Source organism: Python bivittatus, unplaced genomic scaffold, assembly GCF_059951505.1.
Source record: "Python bivittatus isolate LINGU-HERP-01145 unplaced genomic scaffold, Pbiv_v1 ctg000020_np1212, whole genome shotgun sequence".
Lineage (NCBI taxonomy): Eukaryota > Metazoa > Chordata > Lepidosauria > Squamata > Pythonidae > Python > Python bivittatus.
Window position 1 is genome coordinate 123628439 of NW_028277030.1, and position 21542 is coordinate 123649980.

The 21542-nt window shown below is 37.2% G+C and overlaps 1 protein-coding gene and 1 long non-coding RNA gene across 3 annotated transcripts in view; one reads left to right on the top strand and one right to left on the bottom strand.

The window, feature by feature from the left end:
* The window catches only part of MSH2 (mutS homolog 2), a 71949-nt gene that overhangs the window by 43401 nt on the left and 7006 nt on the right, over positions 1 to 21542 (top strand). The window contains exons 8-14 of the mRNA XM_007428471.4: positions 141 to 250; positions 9988 to 10111; positions 11582 to 11732; positions 11920 to 12017; positions 16748 to 16993; positions 19202 to 19406; positions 20269 to 20516. Coding sequence (XP_007428533.1) covers positions 141 to 250; positions 9988 to 10111; positions 11582 to 11732; positions 11920 to 12017; positions 16748 to 16993; positions 19202 to 19406; positions 20269 to 20516 — 1182 coding nt within the window. The remainder of the gene's footprint in view (positions 1 to 140; positions 251 to 9987; positions 10112 to 11581; positions 11733 to 11919; positions 12018 to 16747; positions 16994 to 19201; positions 19407 to 20268; positions 20517 to 21542) is intronic.
* On the bottom strand, positions 3499 to 12335 carry LOC112540673 (uncharacterized). 2 transcript variants are annotated; one of them, XR_015797587.1, is made up of 4 exons: positions 12248 to 12335; positions 7251 to 7319; positions 6380 to 6494; positions 3499 to 3948 (listed from the first exon to the last, which is right to left on the bottom strand). It is a non-coding gene; the product is annotated as an uncharacterized LOC112540673 (long non-coding RNA). The 2 variants fall into 2 exon arrangements; XR_003084745.2 differs by having other exon boundaries at positions 3499 to 4270.

Consider the following 21542-nt stretch of genomic DNA (forward strand, 5'->3'; position numbering starts at 1 on the left):
TACACCAAACTGCCTCTCAAGTTACTATTTCATAAATTGATATATAGCTGCTAACCCATTTTAAAATACCTGATAAATTTATGTAGGATTGTCAGTCTACTTATTGGCAATTCTTATCTATGTGTTTTATCTGTTGGCAGGAAACAACGATATGCTACTAGAAGCTGTATTCACAAAACCTCTTAAAGAGCTACTCTCTGATTTCTCCAATTTCCAAAAGATGATTGATGAAACTTTGGACATGAATACGGTAATCTATGAAAATAGAATGATATATGATTCTATTATATACAGCATATACTATGTCAGTTTATAGCACAGTAGCACAATTACTCATGAATTTATATGTCAAATGTTCTAAGGAAGGAATTGTAGAGACATGATGCCATACCAGAGATGGGCAGGCTCAGATCTCTTTTTAGGTACTAAAAATGTGCAGTGGGACTTGTTCGGAAGACTCAGAGGAGCACAGAGTTCATGTGGGCAGACACATTTGCAGTGCTTCTAGTTGCCATATTGATAATTCAGAATGCTTTGATTATTTACATTACAGAACTGAATAAAAGCAATAATAATATCTTCAGTATTAGACTTCCCTATCCAGGGATACATGCATACAGACATACTCATCATGCTGTTACCTTTCAAGTAAGCAATGTTATGCTTATCATCTCCATCATCAAGGATGATGATGATGATGATGATGATGACGACTCATATTCATTTTTTCAAGTAAAGCCTCTTAAACTTGCATCACCACCCCCATACTCCAGTGGTACTCAATGATATAATTCTTTTCATTCTTTTCCAGGAAGCTTTCATATTCCTTTCTTAATGTCCACTTTCTGTTTATTCAGATGGGAGAGTAACCTATTTTCTAATATCTTTTCATTAGTTCTTTCTCTTCCTGAAGTAGCTCTATTTTCACACTTATTTCTTACATTTCTTTTCTTCCATGTCTATTTTTCCCAAAATTCAATCTTGACTGGCAAAAATGGTCTGTCTCATATTCGGAACCTCTTATCATTTTGTATCCTCCACCAATATTCTCAGTCTTTCTTCCTAAACAGTCAAATCAATTCAGTTCTTTTTTTATCCATGTACATGCATGAATAGGCTTATGCTTAAATCATATATTTGAAACAGAGCTTTTTATAAGGAAATGCTCACAAATGAATCATCATTCTCATTCATTTTTGCATCTTTGAATGGCCCAGTAGCCTTTACCATATTTTCTTCTCTTATTCCCACTCATCTATTAATGTCATATAGCAAAGCCTTTTTTTCCTGGATTGAATATCACAATCTTGCATATGTCATGGTTATCACCTGGTGACCCCATAGATATTAACCTCTGCTGCCCATCATGGCTTTGATCAAAGTTTTCACGTAGTGCTCTTTAATACAATAAAGCTAACAGGCTTAGTCATACCTATGCCACATGTGATATTCCCTATTAATGATGAGAACAATACTCTCAGTTCTGGCACGTTTTGCTCAATATGCTACAAGAATAGTTTTTCCTAAATATGAACACACACTTCTCTGGTAGTTAGTATTTCTAATTTAGAAGCTACCTTGCAAGTCAATATCCTATCAGTGAAATGGTTCATGCAGAATAGTGACAGATACTCAGAAAAACTAATCAAATTGTGTAACTCAGAACCATGTGTACCAGATGTACTGCAATACCTGTTGTTCAGGTTAATAATAGTCATATGTTATAGAAAGAGTTTATGTATTCGTGTGTAGGCTTGTGTATGTATGTGTGTGTGTTAGCAATGAATAACATTTTGCAGAGCTGATTGAGGAAGCAATCCTTATTTCTGGGAAGACCCACATAAAAACTGATGAGAGAGAAATGTTGAGTGTTCTTTGCCTCCACTCCCATCAGATGCTTACATCAACATTCTCTAGCCTCATACCACAAGCTGTATTGGATTTGAATTCCCATAATTCCTACCCATAATACAATAAAACTATATCTTATTCCAGAAATATGAAGGCTCATGTTGAATGAATCAGGTAATTAAAAGTTCCAAATATAAGTATATTTGGATCTAAAGGGATGATCTTTGTTATCCTTTTTTAAAAGGATAAAAGTTTCATTAAGATTTTACTGTGTAATGCTGATAAAGATATAAATAATTATAGGTTAGAAGCCAACTCTTGAATTACTTAGGACTCTCTCTTTATATTTATTTATTTATATATCAAATTTGTCACTGCCCATCTTGTTAAAAAGCGACTCTGGGCGGCCTACAGAAAAAATAAAATTAATTAAAAATACAATATAAGAATAGTCCTAAATAAATAAGTGTTACCATCAAGGATTGATGGTAACTAGTGAGTTTTAGGCTCAGGGAATGTCATCAGGGCGCCAGCCACCTCCAAGGTTGGTTAAAACTCTTACTGCCCCATGCAAACTGTCAGAGCTAGGACTTTAGTCCTTTCTGGAAAGCTGGGAGGGTAGGGGCCTGCCGTACCTCTGGGGGGAGAATATTCTGTTCTTGCTCTTGCAATTCATGTTTCCTTTTGTCCTTCCATATCTTCCAGCTAAGCTGTTTTTTCTTTAAAATCAAACAACAAAATTGAGATTTGTAAAATGAAACTCCTGCCACAATGATGTGAAGTGGTAGAGCAGGTCATAAATATAAATAAGTAAATAGAATATTCTGTGCCAGGCTTTGTTAGCATTTTCACATTCATGGACAATTCATTTGTGGTTACTGGGATAGTAAACTTTCTGAAGTGTAAAAAACTAGACTCTGGTGGTTGAAGATTTTATGAGCTTGAGATTAACATTAAAACCTTTATGAATCTTTTATTCTCCTCTTTGCCTACAGTGAAGCTACAAGTCACCATAGCAACCAAATTACTAGCCTTTGCTGAATAAACTTTTTGTGCATGGATTGAAATTTTTAGAGCCCCCTAATATGTCACCTTGTGAAACAGACATTATCTTTGTTATATAGAGCCGCCACTTTTTTTTGGTCCCTTTGCGTCCCCCCCCTTTTTTTTTTTTTTACTCCTGGCAACTGCCTGGACTAGTCCCTGCAGTTTTCTTGGCAAGGTTTTTTGGAAGTGATTTGCTCTTGCTTTTTTCCTAGGGCTGAGAGGGTATGACTGCCCCAAAGCCAGGACTAGAACTCACAATCTCCTGGTTTCTAGCCTGATGCCTTAACCACTACATTAAACTGGCTCTCATACAGAGCTATCGTTATGAATTATATTTTACAGACAGCCTTCAAGTATTGGAAGATGGCTATCAGGTCTTTTCTTAACCTTCTCTTCTTTAGGCTATGCATACCCATTTCCTTTAATCATTCTTTGTAGGATTTAGTCCCCAAGCCTCTCACCATTTTAGTTGCTCTTCTCTACACTCTTTCCAGTTCTTTGGTGTCCTCCTAGTAATTTTAAATTTTAAAATTCAACAAAAGAAATCAACATAGCGATATAATCAAAGCAGTCAATTAAAATGGTAAACCATTGCCCTATTAGCCATTTAATCAGTTTTGATTGACAACAACCCCCAAAAGTTGGGGGACAATTGTACTATTAGTTATACTTATATAATGTGTAGTGGGCCAGATTTAAGTCAAGGAGCATCTGCATATATCCTGTTGTTGAGTTAGAGTCCCAAGAGTATCTCATAGGAAAAAAAAGTGTATCTCATAGGAAAGAGAATTGGCATGCCTTGAATTCAGTGCCTGGTAGAAAGGAAAGGGGAAGCTTTCTTACTTTACTTGGAAATTGTTAATTCTTTGGGGGAATTACATTTTTTTGAGAATCTTAGGCAGTGATGGCATTCAATTATTCCTACTCCCAAGGAAAATGAAGGGTTTCTCTGTAGGAGTCAACAGTGCAGTATGATTGTAAAGCTTCATCCTTCCTCTTTTTTTCCCGCATAGTCTTGGTATTTGTTTGCTGCAGTGCAGGTTTGGATAGCTGTGGGGAAAAAAGGCAGGTAAATCCTTTTCAAGATTTCACAAGTTGCTTTTGTCATTTTCACAGGCTGGGGAGTGAAGGAAAGAAACTAATGGGGTGTAAGAGTTCCATCTCCTTTTAAAAATTTCCTTCCAAGTTTCTAGTAAAAGTAGGATTCTTCTGTCCGTTTTTCAGTGTGGCCTAGGAACTGATTGTGGAAGGCTTTCTGATTTGTTGACCAATGTGTGAACTTGCAAGCCAGGAACCCATTTTCATTTTAAAACTTAATAACTGCAGAATTGGAGAATTCATTTAAAGGGCATTCCACCTTGAGAAGTAGGATCTTAAAACAGGAGAAACATGTATTAATTTAAAATATTTTATCTTGCTTTTTCTACTACATATCCCTCCTTTTAACTAAAAACTGTTCAGGAATGCTGAAACTCATATTAGTAACACTGCTGGAATCATTTTCAAGAAACAATTCCTCTGTGGCTGGGAAATCTGACTATTCTCCATCATAGTGGACTTCCAGCCATCTGCAGGACACATTTTTGCATTTATCTTCAAAGAAAATCTGTGTTTCTGTCTTCCAGCTATGTTTATTTAAATGAAATGGTTCAGCTTTCCATATAATAAGATAAACAGTGTCAATCACTAGATCTAATATAAATGCAGGTAGATCATTTCAGTTTTTCAACCGGTTGGGTATAGCTATAGTTCATTTATAGACCCTGAATTTGGATATGAACTTCCTGGCTTTATTTCAAATATTTTTATATGCTGTAGTATAGTAAACATGTGGCTAGATCTGTAACTAGTGAGTTTATTTCTTTTGTTCTTTTCTCCTTATGCTGCTTGATGAGGTTCAGCTCAGTGGCTTCCCACTATTCAACCAAGGGAAATAACTCTTTCCTGGCAGAGAGCTTGAAACACACTGCTCAAGCTATCTTGTAAACTGCTAAATGCAGGCAAGCAGGCTTTTAAACTTTTCACTTGACTTGGCTCATTTTCTGTGCTTCTCTCAAGACAGTCTCTGATGTTTAGAGTGGATCACCTCTGTGGTCTCATTCCTCTGCATATGCATTTGTGGTCCCTTCCTTATTCTTGCTCATCTGAACCCTGCTGGGTAAATGTGACATCACCCTGACAAAATGATCAGACAGGCAGCTGCACTATTTTATAAATACTCTTCAGAGTAGAAGAAAGGGTTTCAGGTTTGTTTTGTACTGATTCTGCTACGTGACTAATAGAAAGGCAAGCTGAGTTTTCATGTCGAAATTTTGCAAGGATTGCTCAGTTGTGTTGGAGCACAAGAATCTTTGTAAGCTGTGTATGTCAGCAATAGTCATTCTTAACTATTGGTCTTCAACAGCTAGAATCTGTGAAAGCTTCATAACCCTTGTAGCTAATAGTCACAAAAAGATATGTAACTTTGTTGTCTATTTCTTTTTAGAGCCATCTGTATTAATGAGCATCAATGCATTTTACTTATTTAATCATATTTATATGGCTGCCCATCTCATGAAACATGGCTCTGGGCGGCATACAATCAAACCATAAAAAAAATGTTAAAAACGTTCAGTACATTAATATTATTATTAAAAGGCTAGGAGGGAGCATCAGATATTACAAACAATGGAGCTATCTTGTGACAGTGAATTCCATAAATCAGAGATGGGCAATCCATAGTCAAACTTTCAGCCTCTTCTTCTTCTAGACAGTTCTCCTTTTTCTACATAGGATTTTCTTATAGGGATTATTTCTCAGTCATTTCTCTGTCCTCTTGTTTTCCACTGTTAATCAATCAAGATTATGCTGTTGAAAACTGAGCATCACTTCTTTAACCACTGTATTTTTCCCTGTGATGCATCACATCTCTTCCCCCATGAGACAGGCATGGTGGATTTGAAGCCTGTCTGGCTGACCCGCCCACTTCTGTTGTCAAGGGAAAAAAATTGCATTAGCATGTTGCAACCCTTTCTTATGGAAGACTAAGAATTGAAAGGACTGCAATGACAGGTACCATGGCATAAGCCAAGGATTTGAAAACTTTCATTTGGTGCAATCATTTCATGGTTGGGGTGTCATCTGTAATCAACTCAGTGGGAGTCTCCATAAATAATACAACAGTTGTTGAATAGCCCACTTGATAGTTAAGACTTTCTTTTCAATTTTTAGTCATCTGAGAGGCTAGAAGTTACTGGATGCTTTTCTTTACCTAGGCATTGTAGCAGGATGGCTCCTTTATTGTACTTGAAGCATGTATTTTAACTATAAAGTCATTGAAAATCTGTTGCCCAAAGGTGTGCTCTTTACATAGCAAAACCTTAAGCATTTGGAAGCATAAAACTTCTTCCCATGAAGACTAGAGAATCTATCTAGGGAAATTATTTTTCATGGTCAGTTGCTGCCATTGAAAACTGGTGTTTTTTTCCAATGATGTATTTACCAATAGCTCTTGAGGAGGTCTAGGGATTGTGAGGTAGCAGGCCTATTGTAGCTGATCCATACTTGGGGCATGGGATAGGTATCAGACTGGGGAATTTGCTTTATTTCCTGGAAGTCTATAAAAAATGAAAAACAAATTTACTAAGATAAAAATACACTAATTAAAATAAATTTAAATTCATTAATTTAAATTCATTAAAATAAAACTAAGAAACTAAACCCAGCTGATTCTGTGTGGGCTGTGGAATTTTCTCAGTCATACCCAATTCTTTCATTGCTTCTGCCACCTTTTTAATTACCTGAATGATTTTATGCAATTATGGCAGAGCTAGGAGTTCACTGCTAACCTCTGGTTATAAATAATATTACAGTATTGGGCCTGTTGGGCTTTGGCTAATTGACCCAGCTGTTTTAACCATTCCCTCATATAATGGACTTCTGGTTGTTCTTACAAGGGGTTCTTGAATACCAAAAATTAAACTGACAGGAAGGAGATGTATGATAAATACTCCTTCCTTCTTGGTGTAGGAATAAGAAGCCTATCCTTTTACAACAGGTTTTATTTAACTGTGCTTCTACAAACACAATTCCAGTAGTTTGGAGAGCTTATCATGTTCGGTTCTAAAGGAGCAAGTAAGGTTTCTCCCACTTACTTTACTACAGGAAGGAAAAATGACACTGTTAGGAGGCCCAAAAATCATGGCTTTTTACAACTTTTCCTCCTTTTCTTCAGCCCCAGCAAGAAACTCATTCACAATTTGTGTAACTGATAGGAGTGTCTGTTATGCTAGAATGTAGATCCTTTGCTCTTATCAGCCCCCTTGTCAATTTTCCAGGCATGGGCTGCAATTAGCCACCTCTAGGCCAGTTACCTTCAGAGTGTCAGCTCCTCACATCCTCTTCTCCCTCACCCTCCTTCCTTTTCATTTTTTCCATTTGTCCTGTGTAAAGATTAAAGTCCTGCTGTAGTTACTAAACTGACAGGGTCATGCAGTTGAAAAACGAACAGTGCTTGCTTTTCCTTCTGTAACATATCACATTCCCATCTCTACTTTTTCTGATATTCCATTCCTAGAGGCAGTGTATTTTGAGCAAGAGAACCAGTTTGGTGTAGTATTTAAAGGCATGGGCTGGAAAATGGGAGACCATGAATTCTAGTACTGCTTTAGGCACAAAGCCAACTGGGTGACTTTGGGCCAGTCACTCTCTCTCAGCCCTAAGAAGAAGTCAGTAGCAAACCACTTTGGAAAATCTTGCCAAGAAAACTGCAGGGACTTGTTCAGGCAGTACCAGGAGTCAATACTGACTCAAAGGCAAAAAAATATAAATATAAATAAAATCTTGAGCTACTGGATAGTAGAAATAAACCAAAAGGAAATGGTTGTTTTGCTTTCAAATTCTGCTTAAGTGTTTCTGAGAGACCTCTGATTTTTGTTGAACTAAATAGTCCTTTGATATCATCAGCCAGGTTCTATGCTCTTTCAGATTAATACAAACTGTCTTGTTTATTGTCTAGCTCTTGCCTTAACTCTGTTTTAATAATCAATTGGAATCAATGAGAAGAGCTGTGCACAATTCCTAATACTGCCTCTGATTTTCTCCACACTAATAACTCTGAGGATTTTCATTAGTAGTATGTGGTGTCATCAATCAGCTCTGGCCCTCAAACAGTGCTGCCAGCTCTAGCCTCAGTATATGATTTTCTTGAGCATTATGCCAGTCATTGACTCCTGACCTGGACTCTTCCTTCAGACCCCTGCCCAGTTGCTATGTTGATCGTACATAAGGGAAGAAACAGCCACTTATCACTGATCAGATTAGTCCTCCTCCTCAACGGCAGGGCTGCCCATGGGAAGCCTTAAAGGGTCTCTTTAAAACCAGGTCTGCCTCTGTCAGCCTTACCACGTAGACTAGACAGGAAACACAACCAGATAAACTAATTCTATTTTATTGTAAAGCTACATTAACAGAATCTTGCAAATCTGAAAGTACAATTCTCCTGCTGTCACCTTTACAGCCCGAGAACTTAGGGAGGGTCCCTTCTGAGCCTCTTGCTTTGCCCACTATCCAGCTGCAGACTATGCTGTCTCTTATTTGACCATTCCCTTGGCAGCATCTCTTCATCCCATCTCCCAAGGTGAACATACCATTACAGCCTCACCCAACCAAGACAGTTTGGGGTGATACAACAGTTATTTCAGCTGTTATGTGCTACTACTACTTTTTTGGCAAGATAAAAAGGAGGAAAAAGCAGTTCTCTTTCTGACAATTGTCAAACAAGGGCATGTTAGGCCCAGTATCTGGTAGGTAGACCACTTGGAGAGAGGTCTAGGTCTTACGAGGCATGTTAAAACTCCACATGGTATAAATTGGCAAAATAGTTATTAAAACAGTATCTGAATGTTCTGCATCTGGGAAGACTTCAACCCACAACTTAGATTGGGCTTGGGTTCTTTTCTTCCTTTCTTTCCCCAGAGCTAGCCACTAATCCCAGGGAAATTCAAAACCAAAAAAGCCTTGAGTAAACTCGCTCATTATTTAATCTCAAGGTTGGGGGGTTCTTGCTCAAGCCAGTTTACTTTATAAAAGGTAAGAGATTGGTCTGTAGGTCAATTGTGGATGCATTCTGAGTTGTCCATTACAGGTATCTGTTAACTAATGATGGAGTTTATGCATGAGCATTTGCCTCAGGAATCTCTCAGATCTGAAGCATCAGTGTTGTTGCTATGAAAAGGGCAATGGTGATTTAAAAATAATATTTGAATTTCTGTTGAGGATAGACATACCCAATTGCTGATATAGCATTGTGATTAAGAGGCTAAGATTTGATTTAGTGTAATTAAGATACTGTACTTCATTTATGGACAGGGGGAGGAATTCCTCAGGAGTTGCAGAACTCCACTATAATTTTAACAAATTGCATTCTTAATTTTTTTTTAGAATGTTTCAGATGGTTGTTTTGGTGAATGTGTGGAAGGAATAATGCCTTTTCACATGAAGTTGATCCTTAGATCATTGGTGCTTCCAGATAGAGCTTTTATTGTGCAGACTCCTTGCCTTGTTCACACAATTTAATGAGGAGGGGGTCCAGATATTGTCTTCCATTCCAAATCCTTGTTTTTCTGTTTATCTTTTTTCTAAGTACTTAGTTATCTTTTAAAGAAGGAAAAATGGGATGTGAATATAGCACCTTTGGAATGATAAAAATAGAAGCTCTTTAGAAGAAGGAAAGTTGAACATATTTCCCAGAGTAGCAAGTCATAATGGTTTTCTTTCCTAGATGAAATGAGATGCACTACAGGACAACCATCTCTCACCCCCCGCTTCTATCAGTGTAAGAAAAAGGTTTTGGCCTCACCTGCTGCTGTGTTAATTTTCTATGAATAAGGAATTTATGAGGGGAGATTCCAACACATGCTTTGTAGTAGTACAGTTGCAGAAATCATCATTTTTGCTGAAAGCTCTGATTGGCCCTTTGGTTGCAAAATTAAATGATTTTTGTGATTATTTTTCCAGACTCTTTGGATTAATGAAAGCCTTAGTCAATTCACCACATTCATTAGCTGAGTTCATAATATGAGTGCAAATTTTGTGGAATTTGTTTCCTAGGTGGAAAGTCATGAATACCTTGTGAAACCTTCCATTGACCCCAGCCTTGCTGAATTGAGAGAAAATATGGATAAGCTGGAAGAAAAAATGCAGGGTGTGCTGAAAACTGCCGCCAAGGAACTAAGTATGTTGGAGGGTGGGAATTATTTTAACATGAAGTACTTTTAAGTTTGTTGATTATTTTTCTCCTTTGAAGTTACTATCAATATTGGCTTGCTTAAGACAGCTTCACAGCCTAAAATGCAGTGCTGCCTGTCAGCCTTCTCCAGCCTGGGGGTTTCTGGGAGTTGTAATCCCAGTCCATCTGGAGGCACCAGATTAGGTAAAGCTGCTGCATATTGCTACTTTTAATCTGTTCTCAGAAACCTATGAGGGTTTCTTCAATAAGAAAGGCAGATGAGCTTTCCCACTGCTACTAATATTTACTTCAAGCTTTAGTCACTTTCCAAATTCTGCTAGCATCCTGCTTTTATTCACTGTGCACGTACAATGTCTCCAATGAATACATAAGCTTTCTTAGACATATCTGCAGGGGTCCTTAATGTGAAAAAGGTTCACATTCAAGAATTCTTGAAAATTATTGCAGTATTCAAGGATGCCCATGCAATGATGTTACAGCTTTTTTTCCCCCGTCAGTTGCCTGTCATGTCACTTCTACTGAAAATTTTAAGAATCGCAAAAGCTGTGGAGTCAGATGCTCCATACTTCTGACTTGCATCTTTCCTTAGGCTTCCTGTATGATGCCAATACATTGAGGAGTTCCACATTATGCATCTTTGACTGCTAAACTGATATGCCTTAATACGGATTATTATATAAAGAATAAGTAGGCTGTTGTATATGGGATCTGGTGAGATTATGCTGTTGACAGATTAATTATTAATTTCCGCTGATAGTACAGTCCACAGCAATTAAGTAAATGGGCTTATTTAAAGCACCTGCATCTTATTTGTCTCAGCAAATGGCAGCACCTACTTGTCTGAGTTTGAAGCTAAGTGGGATTGGTCCTACTTACTACTTCTGTGGGAGACCTCCAGGGAAGTTGAAAAACATCCCAGAAGAAGCCAGTGACAAATTACTTCTGCACTCTGACCCCCAGAATTGTCATTGTAGTTAAGCTCAGTTCAAGGTTATTTTTATCCTTACCTTAACTTTACCTCCCCTTTACCAATTTGGAACATAGACTGAGATGGAGATTTTTAAAACTGAGACTTGCATAATTCTTGATTGTAGGCTTTTCTCCCTGTGGCTGAAGGCGAGTTCTGATACAAGGTATCTAATAAGAGCTTAACCACTGTTTTAGGTAATGTGATGGTGTTATAAATTAGAAATCCCTCTAGTGTTAGGAGAGCCACTAATTAAAATTCCTCTGATGCTTTTATCTGGCTAGCTTGGTGCTAGGACTTACTCCAAGACCTATGACTGCTCAGTTGACTTTTTAGTAAGGGACCTGGTACAATTTCAAGCAGCAAAAGTCAGCCAAGAAAGAGATTTGATCACTGAGTGAGGATAATGCTGGTGTGGCTTGTGTGCTTTTATAGTGCCATAATCAGTCATACGTGTTATTTCCCCTTTCCTTCCCAAATGAAAAAAGGTTTGGAAGCTGGCAAGAGTATCAAATTAGAATGCAATGCACAGTTCGGACATTTTTTCAGAATTACCTACAGAGAAGAGAAGGTTCTGCGGAATAATTTGAAATATAAGATCTTGGAAACCCAGAAGAATGGGGTGAAATTCTCCAACAGGTAATGTCAAAATCACAGGTCAGTTCTGTTCCTGCTTTTAGCCCTAAACAGCATCTTAAGCATGCTGCTTGGGAAATGAGTGAGAAATAAAAAAGGTAAATGTCATTGTAGTTCCTGGGAAAAAAGTGGAATGTTACTGTTCAATGTGAAATGTTGTGAGCATTTCGGCTTTTTTGTTTGTGTCCAGTGCATTGAAAGAGATTAATGAAGACTATATGAAGAGCAGAAAAGAATATGAAGAAATGCAAGATGTTGTAGTTAAAGAAATAATCAATGTTGCTTCAGGTAAGACTGTGTGCTTATATCTGAAATTGCCAGATATGTTAAGAGAATAATTCTACAGAAAGGGCAAACTAGATTAAAGCATTGAGCAGATAGAATCTTCAGCCATACACCCACATTAGAATCAGTAGGACTTCCAAAACATTTTGACTTGAAAGAACAAGCAGCAAAACCTTTATATAATTATCCTTCTGGAAATTTTCAAAATGTCCATGGGAACTTTTAATGCTTACCTTTTTTCCAAATTCATCTCTTCTATCATGAGCATATTAATATCCACTCTCCAGCAGAACTTCATTTGGTTCAACATTTGGTGTAACAAAAAGTAATATCAGTTATAGAGGTAACAAAAATGCTATTGAAGAAACAGAAGGCTTATAGAAGCTTCTTACTTTCTACTGAAACACACTGTCATTCTTAGTCTCCATGCCCACTAAATTGTATCCACTCTCCTTTTAAACTAAGAAAGAAAGAAAGAAAGAAAGAAAGAAAGAAAGAAAGAAAGACAGACAGACAGACAGAAAGAAAGAAAGAAAGAAAGAAAGAAAGAAAGAAAGAAAGAAAGAAAGAAAGAAAGAAAGAAAGAAAGAAAGAGTTAAATTTGTTATGGCCACCCACTCCAGTAGACTCTGGTTGGCTTACAAAATCCAATACGTGGTTAAAAGAGTTAAAAATATAAAATAAAACAAAAGGTATAGATAGCCAAGAACATTTGCCAAAATTGGTCTAAAAACAACCAAAACAATAAAAACCCAACAGGGGCCTGACAAACACATTAACCCCAGGCCTGGGAGCAGAGTCAGGTTTTAAGGGCTTGCTGGAACTCCAGGATAGTGGGTGTCATCTATATCAGTGATGTCCCATTTTTTTTTCAAAGAAATTGAACCAATAGTGGATGATTTTGTTTCTAGAAGGAGAATATAGGCATCTCTGAATGTCTGCCTTCTATAAAATCACAGCATTGGCTAAAGGGGGTTTTAGCTCTATCAGGAATTGCCAGCTGGTGAGTTTTAAATCCTAATTTTGCCATTTTAAAAACAAACTTGCGTCATGTTTGCCATTGATATAACTGAATTTTGGCAAATGTTCTTGACTATCTGTACCTTTGCTCTGTACCTTTGCCCTTGTGTCTGTAAATGAATGATAAATCAAAGTACCTTTTGTGATCATTTCTTACAGGTAGAGCAGAAAAACCTTTTCCCTGGGTGGTAGGGAAGTGATGAATAAACAACATAAGCATGAGTAAGATTATGACACAAGCAAGTAGAATAGCTTGTAGCTTTTTCTTGCATAAGCTGTTCCAGATTGCATGAGTGCTCATGACTAGTGGTTGCCTAAACATTTGGTACATAATGTTCCAAGCATTAAGCAATACTTTAAATTCATTGGTCTAAATAGTAACTTCTAATTCTAGACATTGAATATATGTCAGAACAGATTTGTGGAGATTAACCAAATAGATTCAGTCCACAAAGGTAACAGATGCTTTGAATAAAGCAAGAATTTTTTAATGCTGCATTTGTCCATGTCTCTTTAAATGTACTGGGTAGTATAAACTTCTAGGGATTTTTTTTCCTAAAAAGGATTTAAGAGTTCATTTACACAATCAGTCTTCAGCCTTTTTGCTTGCTGTTTCCCTCATTCATTATAAAATGGAATAAAACATAATTAGATGCCACGATGCTTATTTATCAGTTTGTCCACTAAATGCTGGAAGCCTTCAGACAACCATGTCTTTAATATATGAATGTATTAAAAACTGTAGCTGCTTATTTGCTGAAAACAGATGTTCAGAGTAGGTCCTACTGAAAGCAAATAAAGAGATGACAGTTCCTTTAAAATCAAGGCAGCTAATTATAAAAATTACAGGTGGGTTTGCTGGTCCTTTCTCACACTGTTCTTCATTGTTGCTGCATTGTCTGCATGTGATAGAACACACTCATTGCTTAGCATATCATACGAAGTTTGGCTAAAGCATAGAAGGCATTTTAGCTTTACTTGCTCATAGGTGTATGAGGTGTACATAGCCATGTTTGTAGCTGTGTGTTAACATTTGTAGATGTGTTCAGCTAATCAACGTGGAGTGATCTTTCTTTGATTGATATTATGCCCAGACAGTGAGATTTCATGAATATCTGATTGCAAAAGTAAGAGCAACTTTATGACTTGTTTTGTGTGATTTTGTTGTTTTGTGTAATTAAATGGTAATATTTTATTATAACTGATTTTGTTTTCTGAATTGATTATTGTTAGCTGATAAAAAGCCCTTTGTGGTAGATTGATTACAGTGGTATCTTTACTGCCTTTCATTCCTAGCCTTTAGTGATTTAAAGCCAACGGATCTCACTTTTTGATATGGGGAGTGGAGGGGAAAGGCAAAGGCTCATTTACCCTCTGTTCTGTTTTTGTCTGAATATTGATTGAGTCTGAAGTACAGCAAGAATCCACTTTTGCCCATATAGAAATCTGTTTTTCAAATATTTTTCTTATCCAGAAAAAGAAAACTATACAATACATAAAAAATGAGAAATGAAAAACCACATGGTTCATTAGCATGTCTTCTGTAAAATATGTTTATATATATTTGGCATTTTTGTTTTTTAAATAACTATCAAGTTGCATTTTCTGCTTAAAAATGATACCCAAAGTGTACCTGCAAACTTTCAAAAAAACAATTTTCAACATTTTTGAAAGCAAAAAAGGTAAAATGAAACCAACATTGATTGTGTGTCATCAAGTAATTGTAGGCAGACAGACAGATATGCATAGTTAAATTCAATCAGTCACCATTTTGGAAATACCTTTACTGAGTGAATGTGCCAGGTCTTCACTTGTTGTTTAACAAGCAGCTGTCAGATGAGTCCTATTGGGAAGATCATTCTGTTGTATCAGTGTCCTCACACAGAGTCCAAGCTGTATGTTTTTATCTCTGAGAGGGAAGGGAAGAAGAGATTCCTCCAAGATACTCAAGTTTTACATGTCACTGGAAGAAACATGGTAGCCTCTGCAGTTGACCTGAGAGTATGTTGTCTGCAACTTTCTCTTTGAGAAGGTGAACTGAAATATTCTGTACTTGCTGCTGCTTATGAATATTCTTCAGTAGCAGCCCTATGTAGAACAGCCTGAGTTATATATATAGGAAGTGATGACCAAATGAAACCCTTACCTAAAGGAGGCCTAAGCCCTCCAAAAATATACATATTTACTGAAGCCACCAATATCCACCAGGTATTCAAAGCAACCTTGACTTTTATAGAGGTAAGCAATTGGGCTAATGGAGCATTGTGAATCTAACTTCTACATGAAGGAATAATGGAGCTGTTTCCCATGCCTATCTGCAGCAATCCAGTTTTGTTTTAATTTTAGTGGGAGAATGCTAGTAATTTTTGTGTGTCTACAAGTAATCCCCAGTTTAAGAACGAGTTCCGTTCCCAAGGCTGTCCTTAAGTCAAATTTGTATGTAAGCCAGAACAGTATTGTTGTATAATACTGTATAAGTAGTATTGTGTAATGAACTCGAACCATTGTGTATTTAACTCAAATTTTGCCACAGTAGGCTCCATTCTTAACTATGGGTCATCTGTAAACTGGGAATTCTTAACCCGGGGATTACCTGTATTCGCAAGTTCGGCTCAGAACTTGTGTCATGCATCTCATATTTCAGGAAAAGAAAGTGTAGTGCCACTACTACCATACCTTCTTCCTTCTGCTAGCTTGTTAATCCTTTAATTTGCTATTCTTCAATAAATTCAGTTACATTCAAGCATACACTTAGGCAATCCACTACCAGACATAACAACAAAACGTACTGCTCCTGACATGCTGTTTTTCAGGCTCGTCTAGGCAAGCGTGAATTTGGCTGAAGTGTCTCAGACACTTGAAACAGCATAGCTAGAAACTAAATATTGTAACTCAGGAACTGATAGTCACTGAGTGACATGTGTCTAATTCAGAACTTATATCTCATCTTGATTCAAATCCAGTGTTCTCTTTTCCCATGATTCCTTCTACGTAATGGGCTTTTTGTCTTCCATTTTTCACTCTCAGTTGTAAGTGGCAGGTTTGCCTGTTTACATTCTCTACATCCTGCTCTGAGAATCTCTTACCATTAATGGGCTCTTGATACCATTGAAGACACTACATTTATTACAATCCAAACTTCAGTAGTATATTAGACACTAAGCTGAAGGAGAAGGACTAGTTGAGTCAGCTGGACTCAGCAGCCTAAGCTGCACAGTTTCTGGAACTTAACTTTGACAGTGAATTTGAATCCAACAACTGAAGGGATTTTGAAACTGAAACATACAAAGCTTAGATCAACAAGCTAGAACCCCCAGTGACTTTTTCTCTCTAGGCTATAAAAAGTCAATTTGACTCCTGATGATTTCATAAATGGGGCAACAATATGGAAGGGGTTTCCCGTTACCATATTCTGGGATTTTTTTCCCCTTTCATTTCCAGTCTAGCCCACAGCCTTGGTATTTCTTGTTGGTTTCCCATCCAAGTACTAAACAGGACTAACTTTACCTGATCAGGATCAGTCTGATTCCTCTGGGTTGTAAAGATACAATAAAATAAAAGTCCAACTCCAAATGAAAAGAATACATTTAGTGAAATTCTATGTAAAACTGACCACAGTTGGTTAAAGAAAATGGTACTAAAATAACACTGGGAACTCCCTGTGGTTTTCTGCATAGGGGGAAAACTATTTGAATGTATTTTCTTTTCAATAGGGTATAAAGAACCCATTCAGATTCTCAATGATGTCATTGCCCAGCTAGATGCCATTGTCAGTTTTGCTCACGCATCAAATGCAGCACCAATACCATATGTGCGCCCAGCTATTCTGGAAAAGGGGCAAGGAAGAATTATCCTGAAAGCTTCCAGGCACCCCTGCATTGAAGTTCAAGATGATGTTGCTTTCATCCCAAATGATGTTACCTTTGAGAAGAGCAAGCAGATGTTCCACATCATTACTGGTGAGACTTCATTTTTATACCATATTTATGGTCTTTTCCCCTCTGCCCCACTGTCTTTTGAGTTGCAAATTTTTATGAAGATGCTTTTAAAAGGCTTGAAGCTTTGCCCTTAAGCAGACAGAAGAAGATAGTTTAATAGTTGTTCCAAAAGAGTATTTTGTGTTTAGGTAGGCAGTCAATTTTAGACTCTAGAGGGAGGCATTTTCATGCAAGCCTAATGCACCCAGATTTCACTTTTGAAGAGGGAATTGATGCACTGCTGCTCTCCAAATTAGTGGGGGTGATTTTCATGATATGCAAACAAAGCAATAAACATGGAACAGCTGTGGCTGCCTGGGTGGTGGTTGTGCTTTCTGTGGAAAAAGTCTGGAGCAAACCCACAACCTCAGTTTGTTCCCTCTTCTTGCTTGTTTTGTTCCTCCCCCTCATTTCCTCTTCCAGGAAGTCCCAAATAGGAGTAACCTTCCCCCGCACCAGCTCAGTTGTAAATCAGTGTTTTTTTATTTATTGTTTTCTATAGCAACTCTTCAGATTTAATGACTCATATTTTGAAAATGATTGATTTGGAGGACTTTTTAACCTATAAAATATTTTAGAGTTTTTAGCTGAGGGATATGTAAGCCAGAGCAGAGGTGACCAGTTTGGCCCTTGATTGTTCCATTCAATTCTAGTGTATCCCTATATATTTGAAACATCCACTCTCCTTTATTTTCCTGTGAGAAAGCCAGACTTCTCCACTTCCCTGTAGAATACTATCTCAATGAAGTGCCCAGGTAATTTTATGGTGCTTTCATCCACACCAGAGGTTTTAATTCCCTCCCATATAAATAGGCACATGGAAGTCTGAAGGATGCACCATAGGTTATTGATCACATTCTCAGTTCTTCGCTAGGCATTTCCCAGCCTCTCTTTTCCCACAACACCTTTGGTGAAACAATTTTGCTGTGATTTTATAGTTGCTGGTGGAGAACTTTTCTCTTTCCCACCAACTGGACATACTTACAGTATCCCAGCATTTGCAAACTCTTTTGGTGAATTATTCTTCAGATTTAAGGTAAATGTATGATGATTTCTTGGCAACAGTATAAAGATGGTCTGCCACTGCTGCCTTCTGAGATGTTATTTCAGTTTTCCAGTCTAACTTACAGTAATTGATTCTGTATTTTGTTTTATTTTAAAAAGAAACTGACCATTTCTAATTTTGACTTATTTCTTAAATGTAAGTTTATTTATGTTTGTGTGGGGAGAGAGGATTACATAGGCCAAGGCTAGTTTTTTTTAGTATTCATTAGTTTCATGGAGTTTGCACAAAATCCTTAAAAAGAAAAATTCTGCCCTTTTTGCGGAAAACCCATATGTTTGATTATCTCTGTGTTCAGGCATAATCACATGAAGCTGTAACTCCAAAATACACAATCTGTTTTTCTTCATAGAACTAAAAATGCAGACTCCCATTTGTCACACTTCTTCCAAGCCAGACGGTGGGCAGGGAGACCTCTTACCTCCTAGTTAATCTTGGTAGAGCTATCACTTTTCATGCATCAGTTGGTCTTGAACCAGGAGGAGGCAAATGGGAGTGAGCAGCAGAAGCTCATAGTAAGAAGAGGGGCAATGCCAAAGGTTGTGTTGCTTTCAGTGCTGGGAAAGTAAGTCCTTTTGCCACTGTCTGCATTTGGGTCATGAGTGTGAGTCAGCAGGAGAGTCCTGACACTCAAGCTTTGTTTATTCAGAAATGTTGCCTGTTTTAAAGTTCAGTTGCTTACTAGACCTTTGTGCAAGAGCGAAGTACCATTGGTCCTCCAGATGCTCCTGAGCTACGGCTCCCAGCATTCTTTACCACTGGCCACGTTGGCTGGAGTTCTGGGAGCTCTACTTTCTGGGCAGGGGACATAGGCTTTCTATCCTCTAGGCTTAATAGGCAATTATCACTGCAGATGATAGCAGATATTTTAGTCTGTAGAAACTAAAATAAGGGAGATGCCTCAATAAGCAATAATTGTGACATATTTCAAAAGAACTGCAACATTTTCCAGCTAATTCTCCCCTTGAGGATGAGGAATAGGTTGAGTTGCTAATTGAAAAGAGGCTGGATACTTCTCTTCTGCAAAGAAAATGGTAGATGTGAAGTTGCTAACAAGACTCTCTGGTTTACAGTTCTGAATCCCTGTGCAACTTTTGCTTAACTTTTGGGGAATACTTGCTCTGCAGGGCCAAACATGGGAGGAAAATCAACCTATATACGACAGACTGGAGTGATTGTTCTTATGGCCCAAATTGGATGTTTTGTGCCATGTGACTCTGCAGAAGTGACTATTGTTGATTGCATCCTGGCTCGAGTTGGAGCTGGAGACAGTCAGCTGAAAGGTGTATCTACCTTCATGGCAGAAATGCTGGAGACTTCCTCCATCCTTAGGTAAGAGCCATGACAACTTTTTTTGAGCAGGAAATGTGAAAGGTAAGACTGTTCCTCCAGGCTTACTGATCTGCCTCCTCTAAAGAACATATAGATAACTGTAAGTTCTATTCTACTTTAACGTACCTATTGCTACTGCCATCTTTCATTGGGCCACTTCTTTTTCTCCTAGCTATCTTGGTCCAATGAAGTTCCTGTTTGCCTTTGCTTTTGCTCCTATAGAAATCAATAGCTTTTTTCTACTTCTCTGTGCCCACTTTCAGAACTTTATCCTCTTCTATCTCCAATTAATTGCTTGCACAACTGATTTCTTGCACTAGAACTGCCCTTGTGCAAAAGGAAATTTTATTGGGCTAGGGATACCTCAAGGGTTTGTGACTGAACCACAAAATCACAGAAGCTTCTAGTTCAAACAGCCCAGTAAGCACAGAATACTGGCTGTTGCAGGGGGAAATGGAAAACCTGGGAACTGAACAAAAGAGAATGGAATGAGGCTGAAGCTCTGAACACTGCAAACTAGGCTTTGTTACAGCTTTCCCTTGTCCTGAATATAGTCTGCTTATACAAATCTGTCTGTTGGTTTAGATCAAATATACAGAGAATCTCTGCTTTCTATATAGAGATCTAGGGGAAATTCATTAGGTCACATTTTAGTGCAAACTTTAAAAATGTGTATTTCCAAACTGGCATGTGAATTGAAATGTGAATTTCTTGTGCATGTGCACATACACACAGAGAGAAATGTGTACATGAGGGGAAGATTCAAACAAAATGCACATATTGGTGGATATTATGCACACAAATACGTTACGAAAAACTGCTTCAAATTGTTCTGCTTTAAAAGTATCTTTTTTTCTTTTAGGACTGCAACAGAGAATTCCTTGATAATCATTGATGAGTTGGGAAGAGGAACATCAACATATGATGGATTTGGATTGGCCTGGGCAATCTCTGAATATATTGCCAGCAAAATGCAAGCTTTTGCTATGTTTGCTACTCATTTTCATGAACTGACAGCACTAGCTGATCAAATACCCACCGTAAATAACTTGCATGTTACAGCATTAACTACGAAGGAGACCCTGACAATGTTGTACCGTGTGAAAAAAGGTGAAATGCATTACTGAACTGGGAAAGAGAAAATCTGCTTTATTTTACTGTAGAATGAGTGACTGTTTCTTTGCAAAGCTGAAGAACAGTCTCAGATATGCTCTTTATAGGTTGCAAAATGTACATTCTTATATTTCTACTTTCTTTCTTTGATTTTGTGCAGATATGGCTCTTAGGTTGTGATCTAACTTACAGTATCTTTATGAGAAATGCCAGTTATTGAGCTACACTGATTTCAAGAGGTTCAAATGCAGAGTAGTTGATGAGATCTAACTACACAGTTGTTAGAAATGGAGAACAAGATAATAGAGGATAGTGATATAGAAATGAAGTTAAGTGATATAGAAGTTTCGTTAATTACAACTTTTAAAAATATATACCTAAAATTAAGAACACATATTAGCAGTGTTAAAAATATGAAAATATAGAAACTTAGAATTATTCTTCAGTTAGTCCCAAATTAGTCCCAACTTTTGGTAAGGAAGAACATAAATTTATAACAGCTTGGAAACAAAATAATGCATATCAGCTTGGATATTTATATCAGAATAACCAATCAAGTCAATAATAATTTGAAAGTTAGTATTTGTGCAGGATCATAATTTATCTTGGCTGTGTACTATAGGATTGTATATGCATTTGTTATTTATTATTTGTTTATAATTATTATCACTAAATTTTGAAATCATTAGGATGGTATTTTAATAAAATAAAATGTACAATAAAGTACAGAAAATTGACCAAATTGTAAAGATTGACTTGTAAATTACATTGCACATTATACATTGTACCAAAATAGAGAAGTTGTCAAATTTAATTTCAATCAGTTTGGAATGCATTTATCAACTATAAGGAATCTGGAGAATGTAATCTTACCCAGCATTTCAAAGGGTTGATTATTGTTGTCATAGACCTGTATATATGACAGTATCTTGATCTGAATGCATATTCTGCTCTTGCGTTGCATGGTCTTAAGTTATTAAGTTAACATTAAAATTAAAATGATTTCTTCATGATGTTTCTTCC